Raw genomic sequence first — 20,126 nt, 5'->3', positions numbered from 1 at the left:
TTAACATGTATCTAGAGTTATCAATAATCTGTACATGGTATTTATTAACAGATTAACTGACTAATAAGCAAAAAAAATTTACTTCACTATAGTAATGATAACATATAAAATGTATATAAATATATATTATGTTTGCATATAATCTATTTATATACATATATGATGTATATACAAATAAGTTAAAGCTGTACCATTTTTTTCTGCGAGCGTCTTTGGTGTTCCATCAAAGAGGAATGATGGGGGAAGTAATGTGACTGAACAAGACCGTGGTTTCTCTTCCTAACAGGTTATGAGCACAACTTTAACACCTATGATGATGATTACATCACAGACCTCAACACACCCTATGACTATGAGTCTGTGATGCATTATGCACCTTTATCATTTAATGCAAATGAAAATGTTCCCACCATTACGGCCAAGATCCCTGAGTTTGATTCCGTCATTGGGCAACGTCTGGATTTTAGTGAAATTGATTTAGAGAGGCTGAACCGAATGTACAATTGCAGTAAGTACCCCCTGGAGCTAAGCAGCGACAGACTGGCTGCAGCTGAATCCTTTATCCTTCACGCTTTCCTTTACTTATTATTTTCCTCCTCCTCAATGTTCTACTTAAGGGAACAAGCGCAAGCTTCATAATATTAGTAACTAGACAACTTACTCTAGACTGAAAAAAATGGGTCTGAATACTGATTATGGTGTTGTTCCTTGTAAGGGTTCAGCATTGTTTGAAGTTCAAGACCGATAATGGACTTGAAAATGTTTTGTGTCCTGCAAAGCTCCCCAAGGTTATTTACCTAGAGTTACTCATTCTTTTGAGGTGGGTTGTTTCCTAAATTGACCCCTGTAGTCTTCAGAGACACCATCTTTAGTTCTATGCAGTGACTATGAACAGAAGATGCACATTGTACAAAGCTCTCCATCTAGGGAGTTCTTGGTTAGCATTTACATAGCAAAGTGTGATTAGAGATCTTTTTATCTTAACTCTGAGATTGATAGGTTTACATCTGAGTTGATATGTGCTAAGATTGGATGACAGTAGGATTTGTATTTGAGAAAGAAGAAGAATAAAGGGCTTATGATCCTGCTATATTTGAACAAAGAAGTCTCAACATCTTTTTATTATAATTTTTTCATGATACAATTTCTTTGACTCAGGGATTTCCCCTTCCACCATCATTCCCCTACTGCTTTCCCCTATATTGTAGCAACAGTTTAGTCCCTCAACAACAGTCACAATTCCATCATTCTGTTACTTAAGTGTAGCCTGACATTGCAGGTATAGAGAATGTTGTAAAATCCAGCATTCTAGTGTCAAGATATACTTAACAGTTTCATCTGGAGTCCATCTTTTATTCAGAATTAGAGATGCATAGAGCAATCCATCTCCATTTGCATGATATACTTGCCTGCATTACACAGATCCTCTAGATAAGTATATGTATGTGCATGCTTAACTATGTATCTGTTGATCTTGCATTTTACAGGAAGGTTACCTTATATCAGCATCTTAAGACTTTATATCGATTTGGAATGAGATGCTTTATGCTTTTAACCAATTTACAAATTCTTTGCAGCTACGACGCACACCTTTTTGGACCACTGTGACTTTGAGAAGGCAAACATTTGTGGGATGATCCAGGGTACCAGAGATGATGCTGACTGGGTCCATGAGAACAGTGCTCTATCCGGACAAGCAGATCACACCTTGGGGGGACAATGTACAGGTCAGTGAAGATGGAGAGATGACTCATCAGTTCAGTAATGGAAGCCATCATGTTTTGCCTCAAATGATTATTGGTTATCAAGCTTGAAAATGTGAACAAAACCAAGTAACATTTTTACTATCATAAGTATTACATAAAAAATATCCAGGCTCTGAGCATACAAAATATGCACTTCAGTGATGACAAAACAGATATGAATAGTTGTTAAGGCATAATTTTGTAAATACAAATAATGACTCTAGAATACTCTCTTTTAACAGAAATGTAATCTGAATAATGTATATAATATGAAATTTCTAGTACTAACATATATCATGAAAATGTGAAGTTAATTTAAAAACATTTAACTTAATATAACAGAAATATTAGCATTCTCACATATAATCAATATAAAAATTTATGATATATTATACTTTTTATATATTGCTACATAAAATAATCGAGATCTGAAATTCTTGACATTCTTACAGCAAATGCCAGTTTGGACTGACAACAGTTAAAGCACTAAATGACCATGCAGGTTTGGTAGCTTCCATAACAGAAAGCACAGCTTTGGGTAATGTCTGTATATGGTTTGTGTAGTGAAAAAAACCACAAAATCAGAACACTTGAGTTTGAAAGTTACCTCTTCTGTGTATTAACTTTAACCAATGGAAGTTGTTGTTGCTGAATATGTGCTTTTTACAAGCACTTACTTTTACAGGCTTCATAGAACATCAAGATATTGATAACAGTGGGAATGGGAGAAGTTCCAGCTCAGCAGCTTCACTCCATACATTTCTTTCACCCTCCTTTATTTGTAGAGCCTCCATTTTTTTAAATTTCCATTTTATCATCTTTTTAAGGTATACCTGCCACTCAGACCATTTCTATTTCTTTGAAAGTAGGTTGGGATTACATATTACAAAAACTTGAAATATACTTGATGATTATGAAATCCCTAAGTCCATACCTATAAACGTTGGTTAGACTTCTTTCTGAGAAGAAACCCAGTCACCCAGATGCCAAACCTCCAGGGAGAACGCCAGAAGTCATAAGTCTTTGGCACTCTTCCTCTGGCCTTGGCAGAGAGCAGGAATCTTGATGACACATCCTATTATCAGGTGTGCCATCCCAGGTGTCCAAAGGGTGACCCAGGCCTGAATTTCTTTCTAAATTATCAACCATTGTAGCCTGGGGTCCAGTCTCTCCTGTGGGCTTATTGCTAGGCTAACACACAATCCCCAAAAGAAAGATGACCTTCAGGTGGGAAGAATCTGGAAAAATGTTCTAGAACATTAGTGGTAAAGCAAAGAATTACACTCCAGAAGAAATATGTGGAACTCCACTTACACATGCTCATCATGATATCCTCTTCCTGGTCCTGGAGGAAACTCACGTGCATCATGGGAAAGTGAGTGTGCTGAATTTGTACGTAAGGAAAATTGTGGAAAGTTGTCTGGCTTACTTATTTCCCACCTCTCTGTCTTCAATGTATTTTATATTGTTCTTCAATATAAAAGCTTTTAGTCTTGTTGGCTCTACTTCTCTGTAACCCAACAATGCAGTAATTCATGATGCAGAAGTCTCAGACTAGCAAGTTCAAGTATTGTAAAGAACACACAAGTGTAAGAAAGTGTAATTTTCCTTTTGGCAAGGGTTGTTACCAACAGAGAGGGTTATTTACCTTGTTGAGGCAGGATAATAAAGCAAGGAATACCAGGGAGCATTGCCAGAAAACCAAGAACTGCACTGGGTGTTTACATCATGTTGTCCTTCTCAAAATGTTAGAAAGACTTAGTTGTTTTAAAGGCAGAGCTACAGAGAGAGAGAGCGAGAGAGAGAGAGAGAGAGAGAGGGAGAGAGAGAGAGAGAGAGAGAATCAATCTTCCATCTGTGGTTATTTCCCAAACGATTGCAACAGCCAATGTTGGACCAGGCTGAAGCCAGGAGCCAGATATTTCCTCCTGGTCTCCCACATTTGGGCCATATTCTCCTGCTCTTCTAGGTGCATTAGCAAGCAGCTAACTGGAAGTTCAGCACCTATGTGGGATGCTGGCGCTGCAGGCAGTGGCTAAATCCACCATGCCAATTTATCAACCCCAATCTGAAAATTTTCACAGGGTCATTTGGTAAGAGTTTGGACACTGGAATACAGTGTAACAAACCTTTTTCATTTTGTTTTATGTATCAAGATTATTTTTTGTGCTTGACTTGAAAAATATTCTGGTTTTCCAAATGATATATTTAGCCACTTACTTGTTTTTAGGAGAAACAATTTTGAGACATTCAAATTAGACAAACCTTAGGCTTTGACACTAATTACAGATTTGTTTAATACTCTTTTGCTGATATATTTTTTCCCTTACAACTTTCCATTACCTTCTGGAGAAATCCTAAATCCCTTTGTGTCTTGAAAATTCATTCTTAAAATATAGTAAAGATGATTGTTCACGCTGATAGACACATATCCAGTTATTAGGATGTTTATCATGATGAATATTTCAAACCCAAATCCTACATCTCTGAACCCCATGATTTGTTACATGACCAGGAGACCAACTTGCTTCCTAAGAATGAATCCCTAATGAGATCATTGGAAAAAAAAATTCATCTTACTAACACCAAATGTCATCAATCCTTGGTTGAAGCCTGTTTCTTTAAGCCAGAGATTTGTGTCTCACAGCCTTGGGAACAAAAGCATTTATAAGAATTGTGCTCAAACACAGCCTTAGCCAGAGAGTATGGCAAATGAAATGGAGACTCCCCAGTGACAAATGACCTTCCTTTTATTTCCCCAGGAAAATTCTAGATTTCAGTGCCTGGATAATGGCTGTTGCTCCCTATTTTACTTGGCCTGGGAGGATAGCAGCCTGGGGTATCAGAAGCCAAAGATGGGATGTTGGGGTGCTCTTTCCACAGATGGCGGCTACTTCATGTACTTCAACACCAGTGTTGGGACAATAGAAGAGGCAGCCTTACTGGAGTCTCGGATTCTTTACCCAAAGAGGAACCAGCAGTGCCTGCAGTTTTTCTATAAAATGACAGGAAGCCCTTCAGACAGACTGGTTGTCTGGGTCAGGAGAGATGACAGCACAGGCACTGTTCGCAAGCTGGTCAAGATGGCAACCTTTCAAGGTACTTGGAAGCCTTTACCCAAGGGACTGGTTTGCTTTAAATTCTTGGACTATCTTCCTTCTCTTCTCATTTCACCCCTTCTCCCTTCCTTCTGCTTTCCTCCACTTTCCTTTCCTCTTCATTTTTCTCCTCTTTCTAAGAGATTAACAATGTATCTGGCATGTTATAATCGTTCTGTGTATGTTTTGAGCTTTCAGAAATTAGAAGCAATATTGAAAGTTCAGGTGAGGCTTAGATAATTGTAAGTCACAACATAAAAATCACAACCTAAAATTCAGCATTCTATGCTAACATCGGGAAAGGGGTGCAGTTATGTCAGCAAACACAGAAACAAAGCTGAAACATGTGGAATTAAATGATAGGGGAAAAGAAATTCATGATTAAGATATGAAAATGAGTTTTTAAAACACATTATGTAATATCTCTGCCAGATACTTCCTGTTACTGAAAATGTGTCTTTGTATACATTTTATGCATTTTTAATAGTACCTACCTTGTAGGATTGCTGTCAGGAAAAACTGAGGTAATTTTTGTAGGACATTTGGCCAGTACCAGATTTACAAAGAGGGCTCCTACAGTCCTGGCTAAATTGTTCCCACTTACTTCTTTGTCCTTAGGAGATTCTGATCATAATTGGAAAATTGGTCATGTAACACTCCAGGAGGATAAGAAGTTTCGCTACCTTTTCCAGGGCACAAGAGGAGACCCTCAGAACTCGCTTGGGGGAATCTTCCTGGATGACATCACTCTGACAGAAACCCCGTGCCCTTCAGGTGTTTGGACAGTGCGAAATTTCTCCCAGCTCCTCCAGGAAACTGCTCAAGGTGACAGAATCCGGAGCCCTCGATTTTACAATTCAGAGGGATATGCCTTTGGGGTGTCCTTATTCCCTCATGGCAGGCTAACCTCCACAAGAACGGAATATGTGGGACTGACTTTCCATGTGTGCAGTGGAGAAAATGATGCCATCCTGGAGTGGCCAGTGGAAAACAGACAGGCAGTTATAACCATACTTGACCAAGAACCTGATGTCATGAATAGGATGTCATCAAGCATGGTGTTAACTACCTCCAGCCTCCACACATCTTCAGGTGGGTCATTTGAGCATAAATGCGAGCTTTTCCTTAACCCAAAGGGAAGAATAGATGCGAATCTTCACTGTATAGGGGAATGTAATAGTCCTTTCACATTTTTTTCCTTTGGGTGTATTAACAGCATAGTCACATTGAGCATGAGTTGGTTAACATTTTCAATGCCATCTTATTTCCCTTCTAGTTCCTAAATTCACCCATCAGATATCTATTGTAGGCTGTAGTGTGCTTAGCAGACAAGTAGATCAGGGGCTTTCTGCTTCATCGATTGCTAGCTCACTAAGACAGATGCTGTGATCATTTATCAAATACTCATAATTCACTATGCAGAACTAATGTCACACTAACCTGAAGCTGTCACCCTGTTCATCAGTGTGTCCTTGAAATAAACTTACATCAATAAAAGGATGACAACTCCATTTATTTTCAAAGGAAAGTTTTAAGCCCTAAAAGGAAGAAGCTATATTGTTCCTCATTCTTCCTTAAGGAATCACCCAATATTGGACAATTGACCATTCAGAGCTGTGATTCTCCTGTCTCTCCCCCACTAAAACCTTTGATTTTAATTCTCCAAGAAACAGTAAATGACCCAATCACTTTTCAACATTTTTTTGGATCAACAAACCCTGCAAAAATTTGGAAATGAACTCTATGCTACTTGGAAATGGGGCGGGAGAGCAGAGAAATCTTACATCTCCTTAGAATGTGTGAGGAAGACAGGAAGTATAACCTATCAGGAACATAACAGGTAACTTACAGACAACAGATTCAAATCAGCATTAGACAATAGTAAAACTACAAAGACATACAGGGGGAATCAAAAGCGATCCTGACAATCTCTTAACAGGAGGTCATATGCACAGAGCAGGGGGGAACCCCAGAGTGGAGCAGGGGGACAGGAGGAGGCTTGTATCCCAACCCTGGAGACTCCCGGATCCTCACCAAGGACTATTTAGTACGGGCATCAAGGACTACATCCCAACTGCCAAAGAGACTACGGGGAATTGGAGTGCCTTCGGAAGCCGAGAACTCTGAGGTCACCCACCCCTGTTTGGATCTACCACATGGAATGAAAGAAGATCAAATCCTTCCTCGCAGGATCCAAGGTCTGCGGAACAACAGTCAGGAACCCTGAACGGTCTGCAGAAACAGAAGAGCAGTAAACTTCCTTCGGGACTAGAGAGAGGAGCTTTCTCTGGTCCTTACTTAGTTCCAACATTGGATCCTCACCCTCTCTTGCAATGACCATCAGGGTCACTCCGGAGCCCCTCCCCAAACACACACACACACACACACACACACACACACACACACACATTAGAATAGATAGACAGAGAACAACATGGAAAGCTTAGAACCAGACAGGAAACGGTCAGCGTGGACTCACACATACCTTACTAGGTGGGACACAAACAATAGTTACTCCTCACTAGGGTATTGAAGATTTCTCTGCACACCCATCCTAAAACTGTTCTGCACCTCAATGTTGACATATGCCTTGTTTGAGTTAAAACCCAGTTTAGACTATCCTAAAATGTGCCAAGTTCAGCAAACTTACGCTTCAACACTATAAACTGCTAAATACTAAAATGAAAATAAACACAAGACAGCTGAATAGTACCCTATAGCCATTTTAAGGTGTATAGAAACTGGTAGTATATAAACTAAAATTGAAACGTTAATGAAGTAGTCACAGGATGTGGTTAAGAACTTGCATTTTTTTAACATATTGGTTACTCAATACCATGTCAATTAGTTCCATAATGTTGTAAATTGTCATTGATGTTATGTTGTGGCTTTAAATTGATTGGGATGATATTCTGCCTGCTCTGCCTTCAGACTAGAGATGGTCTCCCCAAGAAACCGTTGAACTTATCTGGATATTAAGATGCTGAACTCTATGTTTGGTATACGATTGCAATGAAATAATCTTGACTGAATTTAAAATGTAATGCAGCAACAAGGTGGAGGAATCCATCATGGGGGAAGGGCACACGGGGAGGGGTTGGGGGAATCCCAGAGCCTATGAAACTGTGTCACATAATGCAATGTAATTAATAATATATATATAAAAGAGGTAATGTGATTTTATGTTTCCTGTACCATGCAGCAATCAATGGCTCTGTCATCTGGGACAGGCCATCCATCGTGGGCACCTATGATGAGGAATGTGATTGCTATAGAACTATTGACTATGGCTGGAGCAGTGTAGTCTCCCATCAAATGCTGAGAAGGAGGAGTTTCCTTAAGAATGATGACCTCATTATTCTTGTGAACTTTGAAGGTACTTTTTCTGGTCTTCATGAGTAGATAATCCTATAGTGTGGGTGTGTTCCTTGATTTGAATGGTAAAGGACTCCTATCTTTCTTTCAACTGTCCTTGGGAGAAAGTGTTAGCTCGTGGGTAACTTATCAACTATGGAAGATTGCTGGTCTCAGTTTAGTTTTACTCAGCTCAGCTGTACTGAATTTATACTTCTTTTTGCAAGTTTAATAAATTAAAGCTTGGTGGAAGTATTTTAAAATGGAAATAGCTCATGTCCTGCATATCGGCTGTATTCAACAACTCTTCTCCATGTTACTCAGCGTGATGTCTGGGGAATTTTTTCAAGAACTAGAAGTTAATTGTAGTGCGGTATTATGCCTAAGTCTTCCTTACAACGTTTTATCTGTATCTTGAAGATATCACCCACCTTTCACAGACTGAAGTCAGCACTAGAGACAGAAGTGCGACCCCCCAAGGCCATGCTCTTCAAAGCCAGGAGCAGCAGACACCAAGAGAAAGTTCAGAGATGGCCGAATCCGAGGCAGTCCTCACTAACAGCCTGAGCCAGGGGCAGCCTAGCCGACAGAAGCGGGCTGTGAAGAACACGGGCGCTGTGCAAGACCACAACTGGCCTCAGGACTCCAGAGACCCGTGTGACCCAAACCCCTGCCAAAATGAAGGCATCTGTGTGAATGTGAAGGGCATGGCAAGCTGCAGGTAAGCTGTGTAGCTGGGGAGGTAGATGCTGGGTCAATGGCAATTGCGTCAGAGGGTCAGCTGTAGGTGGATTTCCTTGGCTCTGTAAAGGGGCTCCCGGGACCTGTGGAGGGCAGAGGAGTCTTAGTCAAGCCTAGTCTACTGCTTCTTAACTTGTATATCTTTCCATCTCTGGGTCGTTGTGGATATCTTGAATGTTCTAGGAATTTCTGACTTTACCACTGCGCTTAACCCATGATCCATAGCTTTTAGCTATGCCATGGCTAATCGCTGTGGGGTTCAGGACCAAGATTAAATTAAATTTTCACAAATGATATTCTTAATTATTAATTAAGGTTATTGTTTTAGTGCAATCATTTGTCAGTTCTGTTACACTATTCTTATACTCAGGTTTTCAATAGTAACAGTAAAGCATCTGATCTTGATGAAATATTAATAAGAACAATAACAGCGATTATAATAACAAGAACAATAATAGCAATAAGAACATGAAGATCACACCACTCACTATGTGGTCTGTGCCCTTCTGACCATGATGCAGGCCTGATCTAAATCCCTCTTCACCATCATTCTGTGACTTAGAGCTTTCCTTACTCCCATTTAGTACATTAGGAAGTTGAAAGGCTAGGTAATTTTCTTAGAGCAACCCTTGTGGACTTACATCCAGGTCTGTCTTCACAATTTGTTGTATTCAGTAGTTATTTTTGTGTAATGCTTGTTAGCATAAAGAACATGAAATAAGTTTCATGAAAGTATGAATACAGAAGCACAGGCTTCAGGTCACAGAACAAGAACTGAATTGGGAAGATTGTCTGTATCTCAAAACACCTGCACTTCCTGCGAGTGTTCTTCAATATCTGCTTTGTTTCTTCACCACAAAATTGAAATAATTTTGTATGTACATATTTCTGCAAAAATTCTACAGAAATGTCTTCTATGCCCTTCATCTACCTTTGCTTAATGTGAACATGAAATGGTCATTATATGATTAGCAAAACAAAAAAATAAATAAATATGAATACAACACTTCAAAGCAAACTAAAATCTTATCAAGATCTCACCATGTTTTTCAATGATGTATTTTTTTGTCTTTGGGTTAAATTTATACATTTTGGGAAGGCATTTAAGGTTATGCATTTGGGGTAACAATAGCAAAGTCACTGAGCATGACTTGCCTTTTCAGTGTACATACAAATAGAAGTGTGACATCCATTCACATCATTGCTGGTGATATTAACCTTCAACACTTGGCTCACCAGGACTCTCTACAGAAAGAGCTACCACTCCTTCCTACGCACTTCATCTCTGGGATCACACAGACATCCTCTTTTCCTCAACCCACACCCACCAAATTCTTTCTCTATCAAGTAGGTCCTGTCCACTGAGAGCAATCACCAATTATCTTGGTGATTTCTTAGTTCATCAACTTTCTCCATACTCACTAATTAGAATTCTTTTATAGAGGATAGCTGTTTCCTATGCTCATTCATTGGCTCATACTCATTGAATTATTTGCTTATATCAAGAAACCCTAAGTGCTTTAATTAATATATGGATCATATTTTAATAATTTCTTTGCTTATTCTATTGCTCATATTGTTCTAATTTTGGCTTTCGGAAGCTCTTCTAGGTTGGCTCTTTTGCTTTTAGCCATCACCCAGAATTTTATGAGTAAAATGTTACTTTCTTGTACCAGAGGATACTCCAGGCTCCTCTTTTTGTTTTCCCCTAGGCCAACCCTAGAATGAACCATTTTTTACAAAGAGCACTGTGCTTCCTTATATTGGAGAATGATCATGTTGTTTCTTTAGGGCTCCTCAGGCATGGACATGCACTTTTTGCTGTTAGTTTCTTGAATATCAAATTCCAGTTTGCTCCCAGCCTGGCTTCATGCTTTGTAGAGTGAGGAAGCCCAGGGATTGCCACTTGTATGACAGCCTCCAGTCAACAAGATTATTCTTTGGCAACTTCCCAGTGTTGAGATGAGGTCTTTAAATAGTATCAGAATTAATGAAAGCAGTTGTTGACTTCTGAGCATTTCATTCTGCTCTGGTGAGTAGACTTTGTAGTAGAAGTATTGTTTGAAATGAATGCTGAAATGTAGCAATGTAAAAAAAAAACAAAAAAGAAACATCATCCTTAATACATTTTTTGCGGGATTAGTTAATCTGTATACCAAACTGCATTGAAACAAACAAACAAAAAAAAATGCTGTTCTGGTCATTGTGTGCCAAACACTTGAATAGGCCCCATGTCCTCATCCCATGTGACTTCAGGGTCACCCTGTTAGATTGCTGGCAGTCCATTATTTGAAGTAATATTTTCATTGGTCTAGTCAAGAGTTTCAGGCTCCAACTAATGCACTAAGTCAGACACTGTCTAGTTTATCGTATGAACTATTATTAGGCAGCATATATGCTAAGTGCTCTGAACTTTCCTTCTGAACGTTTGCTGTCCAAGAATATTAGGTTTGATAGCTTACCTCTTGGCATTAAACTTCATCTGAGAAAAACGTACTAACTATGTAGTCTTGAGCAAGTTATTCAACCTTTCTGTAAAATGAAGATGATAAGAATGGCCTGGTAATAACCTGTGTCTTGAAGGATTATTACAAGATTAAGTTCACTGATGCATAGAAAGTGCTTGAAATGAGGTCAGGCATGTGGAACTGTTCACTTGTTATTAATAGCCATGATTCAAGTGATATAAGCTGCCAGGAAGCTCTTGAGACCCAAGTAGCTCCAATATTCATTTTGTTTCCACAGGTGCATCTCTGGGCATGCCCTCTTTTATACGGGAGAGCACTGCCAGACCATGCAGGTCCATGGGAGTGTCATGGGCCTGATGATTGGAGGCATGGCTGGGACGATCGTCTTGACATTTGTCATCCTGTCCATCCTGTTCCAAAGACCGAAGCACTGATCTACTTGCTAGCATGGTCCAGCCTGCACATGTGCCTCCTCACAGATCATCCTTTCTTGTGGTCAAGGCAGTTAGGGGCAGATTTTATCAGTCTACTTTGAACAGGGCTTCTGAGGACCAAGGCTTCACCTTAGTTCTCAGCTTTACTGTTTTGCCCCTCGCAGGGGTAGTGTGTGCTTCCAGTGTGCCTAGGGTGTCCTATGGCAGCACTCATCACGTCTCACTCTCAGTCATTGTTCACCCACTGTCTTTCCTGTAGATTGGAAGCCTCGTGAGGGTAGGAGATGTTATCCTCATTCACCATGCTAGCCCCGGTGCATGTATGGCTGACACACAATGGGGGGCAGGGAGACACTCAAAAAAAATCTTGAATGAATGAAACAATAAGTAAATGAATAAGATATAGTAACACTCACTTCTATCTTAAATTATCTATGTAAAATGCAAACCATATGTTGGTTGAATTAGAATACAGTACTAATTTTTCATCAGACACAGCAATGTTATATTCTTTTAATGTCTTGTCAAAGAATTTGAAATAATGATTCATCCCTTTTGGAAGATGGGCTTTTAAGATTTGCTTTCCTCCCTGGATTCTAAAAAAAAAAAAGAACTTTGATAAATAAATGTTTGGTTATTACATTTTATGTGTCCAGAATTGTGTATAAGTATGGCTGTGTGAGTGTGTGTTTGGGGAGAGGGTGTCCAAAATCCCTTTCTCAGATTTTTTCTGTATTAAAGTGTCCCTTAAGTATATTCATGCATAAAAATATTGTACGAACTATCCACATAAATCCATAGAGAATTTCAAGAAAATAGCTTTAAAGATTTCTTTATTTTTATTTAAAATGCAGATTAACAGAAAGGAGATTCAAAGAGAAAGATCTTCTATCTGGCAGTTAACTCCCCAAATGGCCACAATGGTTGGAGCTGAACCAATCTGAAACCAGGAGCCAAGAGCCTTTTCCAGGTTTCCTGTGGGTACACCTTGGATACACATAGGGCCCAAGGACTTGAGATCCTCTGTCTTCCCAGGCCACAAGCAAGGAGCTGAATCAGATGTGGAGCAGCAAGGACATGAACTGGCACCCGTGTGCCATGCTGGCCTTGCAGCTGGAAGATTAGCCTGAATGCCACTGTAGTAACCCCTTGAGGAAAAATCTTTAGGACCAGGTTCTTTTCATAATTTTTTTAAGATTTATTTATTTTATTACAAAGTCAGGTACACAGAGAGGAGGAGAGACAGAGAGGAAGATCTTCCATCCAATGATTCACTCCCCAAGAGGCCACAATGGCTGGAGCTGAGCCAATCCGAAGCCAGGAGCCAGGAGCCAGGAACCTCCTCCAGGTCTCCCATGAGGGTGCAGGGTCCGAAGGGTTTGAGCCGTCCTTGACTGCTTTCCCAGGCCACAAGCAGGGAGCTGGATGAGAAGCGGAGCTGCTGGGATTAGAACCGACGCCCATATGGGTTCCCAGTGCATACAAGGCGAGGACTTTAACCACTATACTATCGCACCAGGCCTTTTTTTTCATAATTTTTAAGGGGATCAATCTACCTGGGGTAAGAAAGGCCCAAGGTCAAGTTAATAATGAGAAAAGCTGTGTTTTCTTTTCTAATCAATAAAGACCAAGCTCTAGTTTAATAAAACAACAGAAGTCAAACAGCCTCCATGGTCCAGAATGGATGTTACCAGGCTTCCAAAGGAGACACCATGTAGAAACTTCCTAGAGATAAAATGCACTGGAAACATTGAGAAGATTGAGAAAGTCTCTTGACTGCAAAGGTGTGAGAACATCATGCGGCATTGAGAACAGCCTCCAGGACTGTGACTAAATCATGAGGTACAGTGGAATGCCCAGGTTGGCTGTTAAAACTGCTGGGCAGAACTACATGGCAATAGTTTCTGGTTAAGCTTATCTGAGATAGGATCCAATGGTCTGCATTTCGAATGCATCTTTGGACCATGCTGGTCCTCTGGGCCTTCAGCACACTTGGAGAACCACTGCTCTAGTGGGTAGAAAATGGATCTGGAAGTGGGTATCCTGGCTGCAGGATTAGATTGACCAGCTAAGTAGCTGTGTCATCTTAGTAAGAAATCACTTCAGCTCTTGGTCTTGATTTTACTGATCTGTTAAATGGAAACAAGAGCTGGCTACCTCCTTCCACCTGAACTTACCAACCACAGGCATGCAGAAAAATAAAATGGAGTATGGATATGAACATATTTTTTAAGTTAAAAAGTTTGAAACCATTGCTCTTAAATTTCCGTGCTAAGTAGAAAACCACTCAGCTACCAGCTCAGTTACATGTGTCCAAAAACAAAATTGAAAGTAGTCTCTGACTTTTATTTCCTATGTGCATCTCACTCTTGCAAACCCAGAACTAATTCCTAACTAGGTCTTAAGAAAGTCATTCCAATGCTCTGCTTAGTGTCCTATCTCAGGAGTAGGTTCCAGTTTTCGCTGCTACTGCTCCTGCTCCTGCTTCTCCTTTGGTTCTAGTAAGAGGGTTGTGTCCTGAGCCACTCCTGGTTTACATTTGGTCCATCTCAGTGGGAGAGGCCCTATTTCAAGCCAAAGGTGATAGTCTTTTATATATATATATATATATATATATATATATATATATATATTTACTTTTATTGAAAAGGCAGATGGGATTAATGGAGGGAAGGAGAGACAGAAAGATCTTCTATCTGCTGGTTCATTCCCCAAATGGCCACAACAGCCAGACCTGAGTTGATCCAAAGTTAAGAGCCAGGAGCTTCTTCCTGGTCTCCCATGCAGGTGCAGGGTTCCAAGGCTTTGGACCGTCCTCAAATGCTTTCCCAGGACGCAAGCAGGGAGCTGGATGGGAAGTGGAACAGCCAGGACACGAAGCACTGCCCATATAGGATCCTGGTGCTTGCAAGGTGAAGGCTTAGCCCTTGAGCCATCATGCTGTTCCCAAGAACAGTATTTTTCTCTAGAGGAAATGCAAGTCCAAATGTCAATGGTAACCTAGTATTTTGATCTAGTACCATAGGCCATCTGAGGCTGAAACATTTGTATCTTTTTCTGCAGATTCTCTCTAGCACCATTGTCTTCTTCCTAGGTTTATCACTTGGTGAATAATGATCATGTCTGTTAATTGACCAGTGCTCAGACTCATTATAGATCAGACATTATATTTAGCTGTTTGAATACCATAATCTCAAAAATCCTAAAAGGACTAGCAGATAATTTTTTTCTTTAAGGTTCTGGGAAAATGGAAAAATGTTCATGTGTGATGGGGAGACCTGTAGAGAAGTTAACACTTAATAATGCCTAGCTGGTGTAAGACTCAGCATTCTGATGAACAACATAAGCGGCCAGCATGGTAACTAAATGGGGTAAGCTGCCACCTGGGACACTGGCATTCCACCATACCCACTGGTTTGATTCTGGACTGTTCTGTCTCCTATCTGGATCGCTGCCAATGTTCCTGAGAAGATAATGGAAGATGGACCAAGAATTTGGACTCCCACCACCCACGTGAAAAAACTGGATGGAATTCCAGGTTCCTAGCCATTGTCATCATTTGGGAAACGAATCAGTGGGTGGAAAATCTGTGCGTGCATGCATGTGTGTGTGTGTGTATGTATGTGTGGTGTGCACGTGCGTGTGTGTATCCTCTCTGTAACTCTTTCTTCCAAATAAATATATAAATGCATACATTTCATATAAAAAGCAATGAACAGCACAGAAAAAATGAAAAGTCTTCCTAGTGCCTGGGAATTTGGCTTCCTTGGTGTTGCTTAGCAGAAGAAAGTCAAAGTGGCTTAAGCATCTAACCAAGTGCCATGTTTCCCTCTACCTCATCCCTTGGGTAAGTGCATTTTGTAAATTGACCTGAGACAACCTGAGCCCTCCTCAATGTCAGGCACTTTAGGTATTATCTGGAGCATCCGATAATTACAGGTGGGTGTGAATTATACCCAGCTCCACAACAAGGCTAACATGACCAAGATTCGGGCTAAATTCTGCTTCATATTCCCATCTTGCCCCTACAAAGTCTGAATAGTCACCAAGCCTGTTTTGCATAAGTGGGGAAGGGCTCTGTGCTTCTGGTTTCTCTAGCAAGCTCCTAGAGTTAAAAATGTCTTCTTTGCATCTGCACTCAAATAAGTTGAAGGCTTAAAATCTTGCCCTGTGTATTTAAAATCTTGGCCCAATACATAATTCTAATTAGGGGCCTTCAAATGCTAGCTGTTTTTGGAATCCATATCCCTGCCCATAGTCTACAGAGAACAGTTAAACTGCCTCCAGGGTATGGATTACAGTCACCCATAGTGCACCATGACCAGTATCCATGCTGATACAATCACAGTCTGATTCCATTTCATCTTGAGTTCCTCCTTTTTAGTGAATCTGATCATCTGTTTTATAGCTTTACAGAATTATAAGAGGCTATAATCCAGCTGTTCCACTTGAGTGCCCTGAAGCAATTCTGCAAAGGGCAAGTGTCATAGACAGGTCCTGGAGCCACCTATCAGCAACATCCAGTACGCTCCTTTGGTAGTGGAGAAGTTTAAAAAGGTCAGTAGTGGTGTGGGGGGTAGTTTCCAAGAAATATAGGCTAATCTCCACTTAACAGTATGTCAATACCATTTTTGCTTGCTCTTCATTTTTTATGGATGCCATTTTATATCCCATTAGTCACCTATCCACTCTTCCACATGCTTATCAACATCACTAAAACAACTTTGCTATATTAATTTTACATAAGTGTGATGGATTTCCCAAAAAGAAATGCCACATTTATCCCATAGTTGTGGGTGCCATTTGACAAACGTTTGCAAACTCTACTGGGTGGCGATGGGAGACAATGGGGTGGGGCACTGGGGACTGCTAATGAGCACAGAAATGAAAAAGAAAAGATTTGTCAAGGGTGGAGCAGCCTAGCAAGGTTTGTGTGTGCACCTGTGTGTGTGTGTGTGCATGCACGCACACACACATGTGTGCTTTCATGTAAGTGTGGACAAGCAACGGAGCCAACAGTGAGAGGGACTGAAGAAAAGACCAACCCCTCTGTTCCTTTTATGGTTTCCAAGGGCCTGACTTGACTTGAAATCCAGAATGAGTTGAGACATGGTCTCAATGGTCTCATCTGGGTCACAGCTTCCCTTAGGACAGTCTGACCCACCTGTGACTCACCAGCTCAGTGGAAATACTCAGTCATGTTTAAAGGTTCCTGTCTGGACAAGGGGAAAACAACAAATGGCAAAGTGGAGTAGGAGACAGGGGAGACTGAAAGGCCAGGGAGTCCAAAGAAGAGACAGGTAGAGTAACAGCTCCTGGTCAAAATGCTCACCAACACCCCTTCGGTCTCATAGAAATAGAACCTGCAGATCCTAGGTGGCCAAACAGCCACTCAGGATGTAGCTCACAGTCTTCTCTTTCCCTTGCAGGTAGCTGGATTAGGCAATCTACTTGCAAGACAGTGGAAGCAGAAATGCTGCTTGTTGGCTTCTGGAAAGAAGTCTCAGTGATGCATACTCCTGGTCCTTTCCTCCACCCTAAGGACTGAGCAAGGGAGCGGGTGATGGGACCTACTGCCTGGGACCACACAATAACCCTGGGGAAAATCTTTCTTAGAGTGAATAAGCACACAGCAGGAGGTATAGCCACTGAAAGTCAAGCAAGAACAGTACTTGAGCCCCTGAACCCAGCAGTGCCTGAACGTATGTCCACTAGTATTTTTCCCAGTTATGGAGCCAATAACTGCCTATTTTTACTTACTCTAATATGAGCTGTGCTTCTGTGAGTTGTAACTAGGAGACCTACTACTGTGGCAGCATACAATTAACTCATCCATAAAGATGGCAAGCAATGGAGTTAGCTGCAGGATTAAATAAACTCATGTAATACATCAGACCTCCAAAGCTGACTGGAGCTGCAGAAACATGGAATCTAACTAAGCTTGTTACATGATTTCTTCTCACATTCTGATTTCATACTGGGCATGATTTCAATTCAAACCTTGGTGAAGGGCCCGGCGGCGTAGCTTAGCGGCTAAAGTCCTCGCCTTGAAAGCCCTGGGATCCCATATGGGTGCCGGTTCTAATCCCGGCAGCTCCACTTCCCATTCAGCTCCCTGCTTGTGGCCTGGGAAAGCAGTCAAGGATGGCCCAATGCATTGGGACACTGCACCCGCATGGGAGACCCGGAAGAGGTTCCAGGTTCCTGGCTTCGGATCGGCGCGCATCGGCCCGTTGCGGCTCTCTTGGGGAGTGAATCATTGGACAGAAGATCTTCCTCTCTGTCTCTCCTCCTCTGTGTATATCTTGCTGTAATAAAATGAATAAATCTTTAAAAAAAAAAAACAAACCTTGGTGAAGTTACTGTCTAGAGGCTCATGTGTCTTTGGGGTTTTTTTCAAAGTCTCTTAAATCAAATGCAAAAAATTGGAGGATACATATATTTTCATTCTGAATAGAGTCTCTAAATTTGAATTCTCTCTCTCTCTCTTTGCCTTTGTGTATGTGTGTGAGCACACATGTAACTTCAGTATGGACAGTATGATACAAAATAATCACTAATTTTTTAAGATTTATTTTACTTTTTATTGGAAAGTTAGATATACAGAGAGGAGGAGAGACAGAGAGGAAGATCTTCCATCCAATGATTCACTCCCTGAGTGGCTGCAATGGCTAGAGCTGAACTGAACCGAAGCCAGGAGCCAGGAGCCTCTTCTGGGTCTCCCATGAGGGTGCAGGGTCCGAAGGGTTTGAGCCGTCCTTGACTGCTTTCCCAGGCCACAAGCAGGGAGCTGGATGGAAAGCGGGGCTGCCGGGATTAGAATCCATGCCCATACAGGATCCTGGTGCATGCAAGACGAGGATTTTTGCTGCTAGGCTACCATGTTGGACCCAATAATTACTAATTTTTTCATGAGCAATTGTGTCCTAATCTGTGGGCCTTAATAAGAATTTCAGAACATGTGGCTTGTGGTGTTGCACGGTGAATTAAGCTTCTGCCTGTGACACTGGCATCCCATACAAACACCAGTTAAGTCCCAGCTGCTCTACTTCTAAATCAATTCACTGTCATTGTACTTAGAAAAGAATCAGAATATGGTACAAGTACCTGGGGCCCTGCCACTCAGAGGGGAGACCCAGATGGAGCCTTTGAGTCCAGGCCTTGGCCTCACTCAGCTCCAACCATTTCAGATATATGCGGAGTGAACCAGTAGATCTCTTTTTCTCAAACTCTGCCCTTCACATAAATCAATAAACCCTATTTTATGTTGTGAAAACTGGAGCACAAGAGAGTTACTTTACCCAAGGTGAAAAGCCAAGAAATGGTGAACCCACAGTTGAAGATCAGAGATTAGCTATGAAAATCCAGAGATAAACTATGATCTTAATCAGCACCCTGCACTCACCCACCAACCATCATTTGATATTACACAACAGCCCCTGGGCCCTGACCCATGCAAATGGAATCCAAACAATTTCAGCAGCAAATCAACTCTGTTTCCATCTGCATATCCTAACGGAAAGCACGACTTGGCCAAATGTATTAGGACAAATGTCTCAATTTGGAACTTGATCTGTTTAAACACAGCCCCCAAATCATAATTTATTTTTGGTAAATCATATTTTCTTCCTGTATGTCTAAATGACATTCCCCACTCTGAGAATTCTTGATGGAACAGTGACTAGAATGGAAATAACCCCACTGACAATTGGAACCTCATGGGAAGTTCATTTGAATGGAAATTAAAAATGAGAATAGCAAGTACAGTCACGCTTTCAGTCAGGGAGTCTACAAGGTGGCTGATTTACTTTTAATAAGACAACACAGCAGAAACCCTTTGAGAGACTATGTGCCCAGGACATTGGCCAGGACATCCCAGACTGTCCCTGCATGAAATTATAAAGGGAAATTTGGTTTGGAGAGATCTTAACTCCTTTACCCTTTCTGTCACTATTTTCCTATAATCTCATCTTGTACCCATAGAACTCTCCCTACAATGCAAGCCAACTTTTAAGAATGTCACTGGTATGGAGTAGCAATATGCTTCATGTTTCAGGTCAGACACTTGGTTTTCAATACCTGATCCTATTGCTTCTTAGCTGTGTGATCCCAGGAGAAGTTATCAACCTTTCTGTGCTTAGAGTGCTGATCTGAAAAATGAAGAGAAAAATATTCAGCCTTGGGTTGCTGTGGGGTCTAAAAGAGAACATACTGTTAAGAAGTAGATGAAGTCACAGTAGATGACACTGTATCCCAGTGAGGTGGGAATAGGTCCTTTTTTTTTTA

At 41.0% G+C, this 20,126-nt stretch overlaps 1 protein-coding gene across 1 annotated transcript in view; it reads left to right on the top strand.

Moving 5' to 3' along the window:
- Positions 1 to 12,117, top strand: part of MEP1A (meprin A subunit alpha) — a 30,293-nt gene extending 18,176 nt beyond the window's left edge. Inside the window, exons 8-14 of the mRNA XM_058672002.1 lie at positions 287 to 508; positions 1,578 to 1,727; positions 4,629 to 4,844; positions 5,462 to 5,935; positions 8,046 to 8,219; positions 8,618 to 8,918; positions 11,684 to 12,117. Coding sequence (XP_058527985.1) covers positions 287 to 508; positions 1,578 to 1,727; positions 4,629 to 4,844; positions 5,462 to 5,935; positions 8,046 to 8,219; positions 8,618 to 8,918; positions 11,684 to 11,840 — 1,694 coding nt within the window. The 3' untranslated portion in view covers positions 11,841 to 12,117. The remainder of the gene's footprint in view (positions 1 to 286; positions 509 to 1,577; positions 1,728 to 4,628; positions 4,845 to 5,461; positions 5,936 to 8,045; positions 8,220 to 8,617; positions 8,919 to 11,683) is intronic.
- The last annotated feature ends 8,009 nt before the right edge of the window (positions 12,118 to 20,126 follow it).

The sequence above is a fragment of the Ochotona princeps genome, chromosome 1 (genome assembly GCF_030435755.1).
Source record: "Ochotona princeps isolate mOchPri1 chromosome 1, mOchPri1.hap1, whole genome shotgun sequence".
In the NCBI taxonomy this organism is placed as follows: domain Eukaryota; kingdom Metazoa; phylum Chordata; class Mammalia; order Lagomorpha; family Ochotonidae; genus Ochotona; species Ochotona princeps.
Note: the sequence above shows the minus strand (reverse complement) of the source record. Positions and strands in the feature narration are given on the sequence as shown.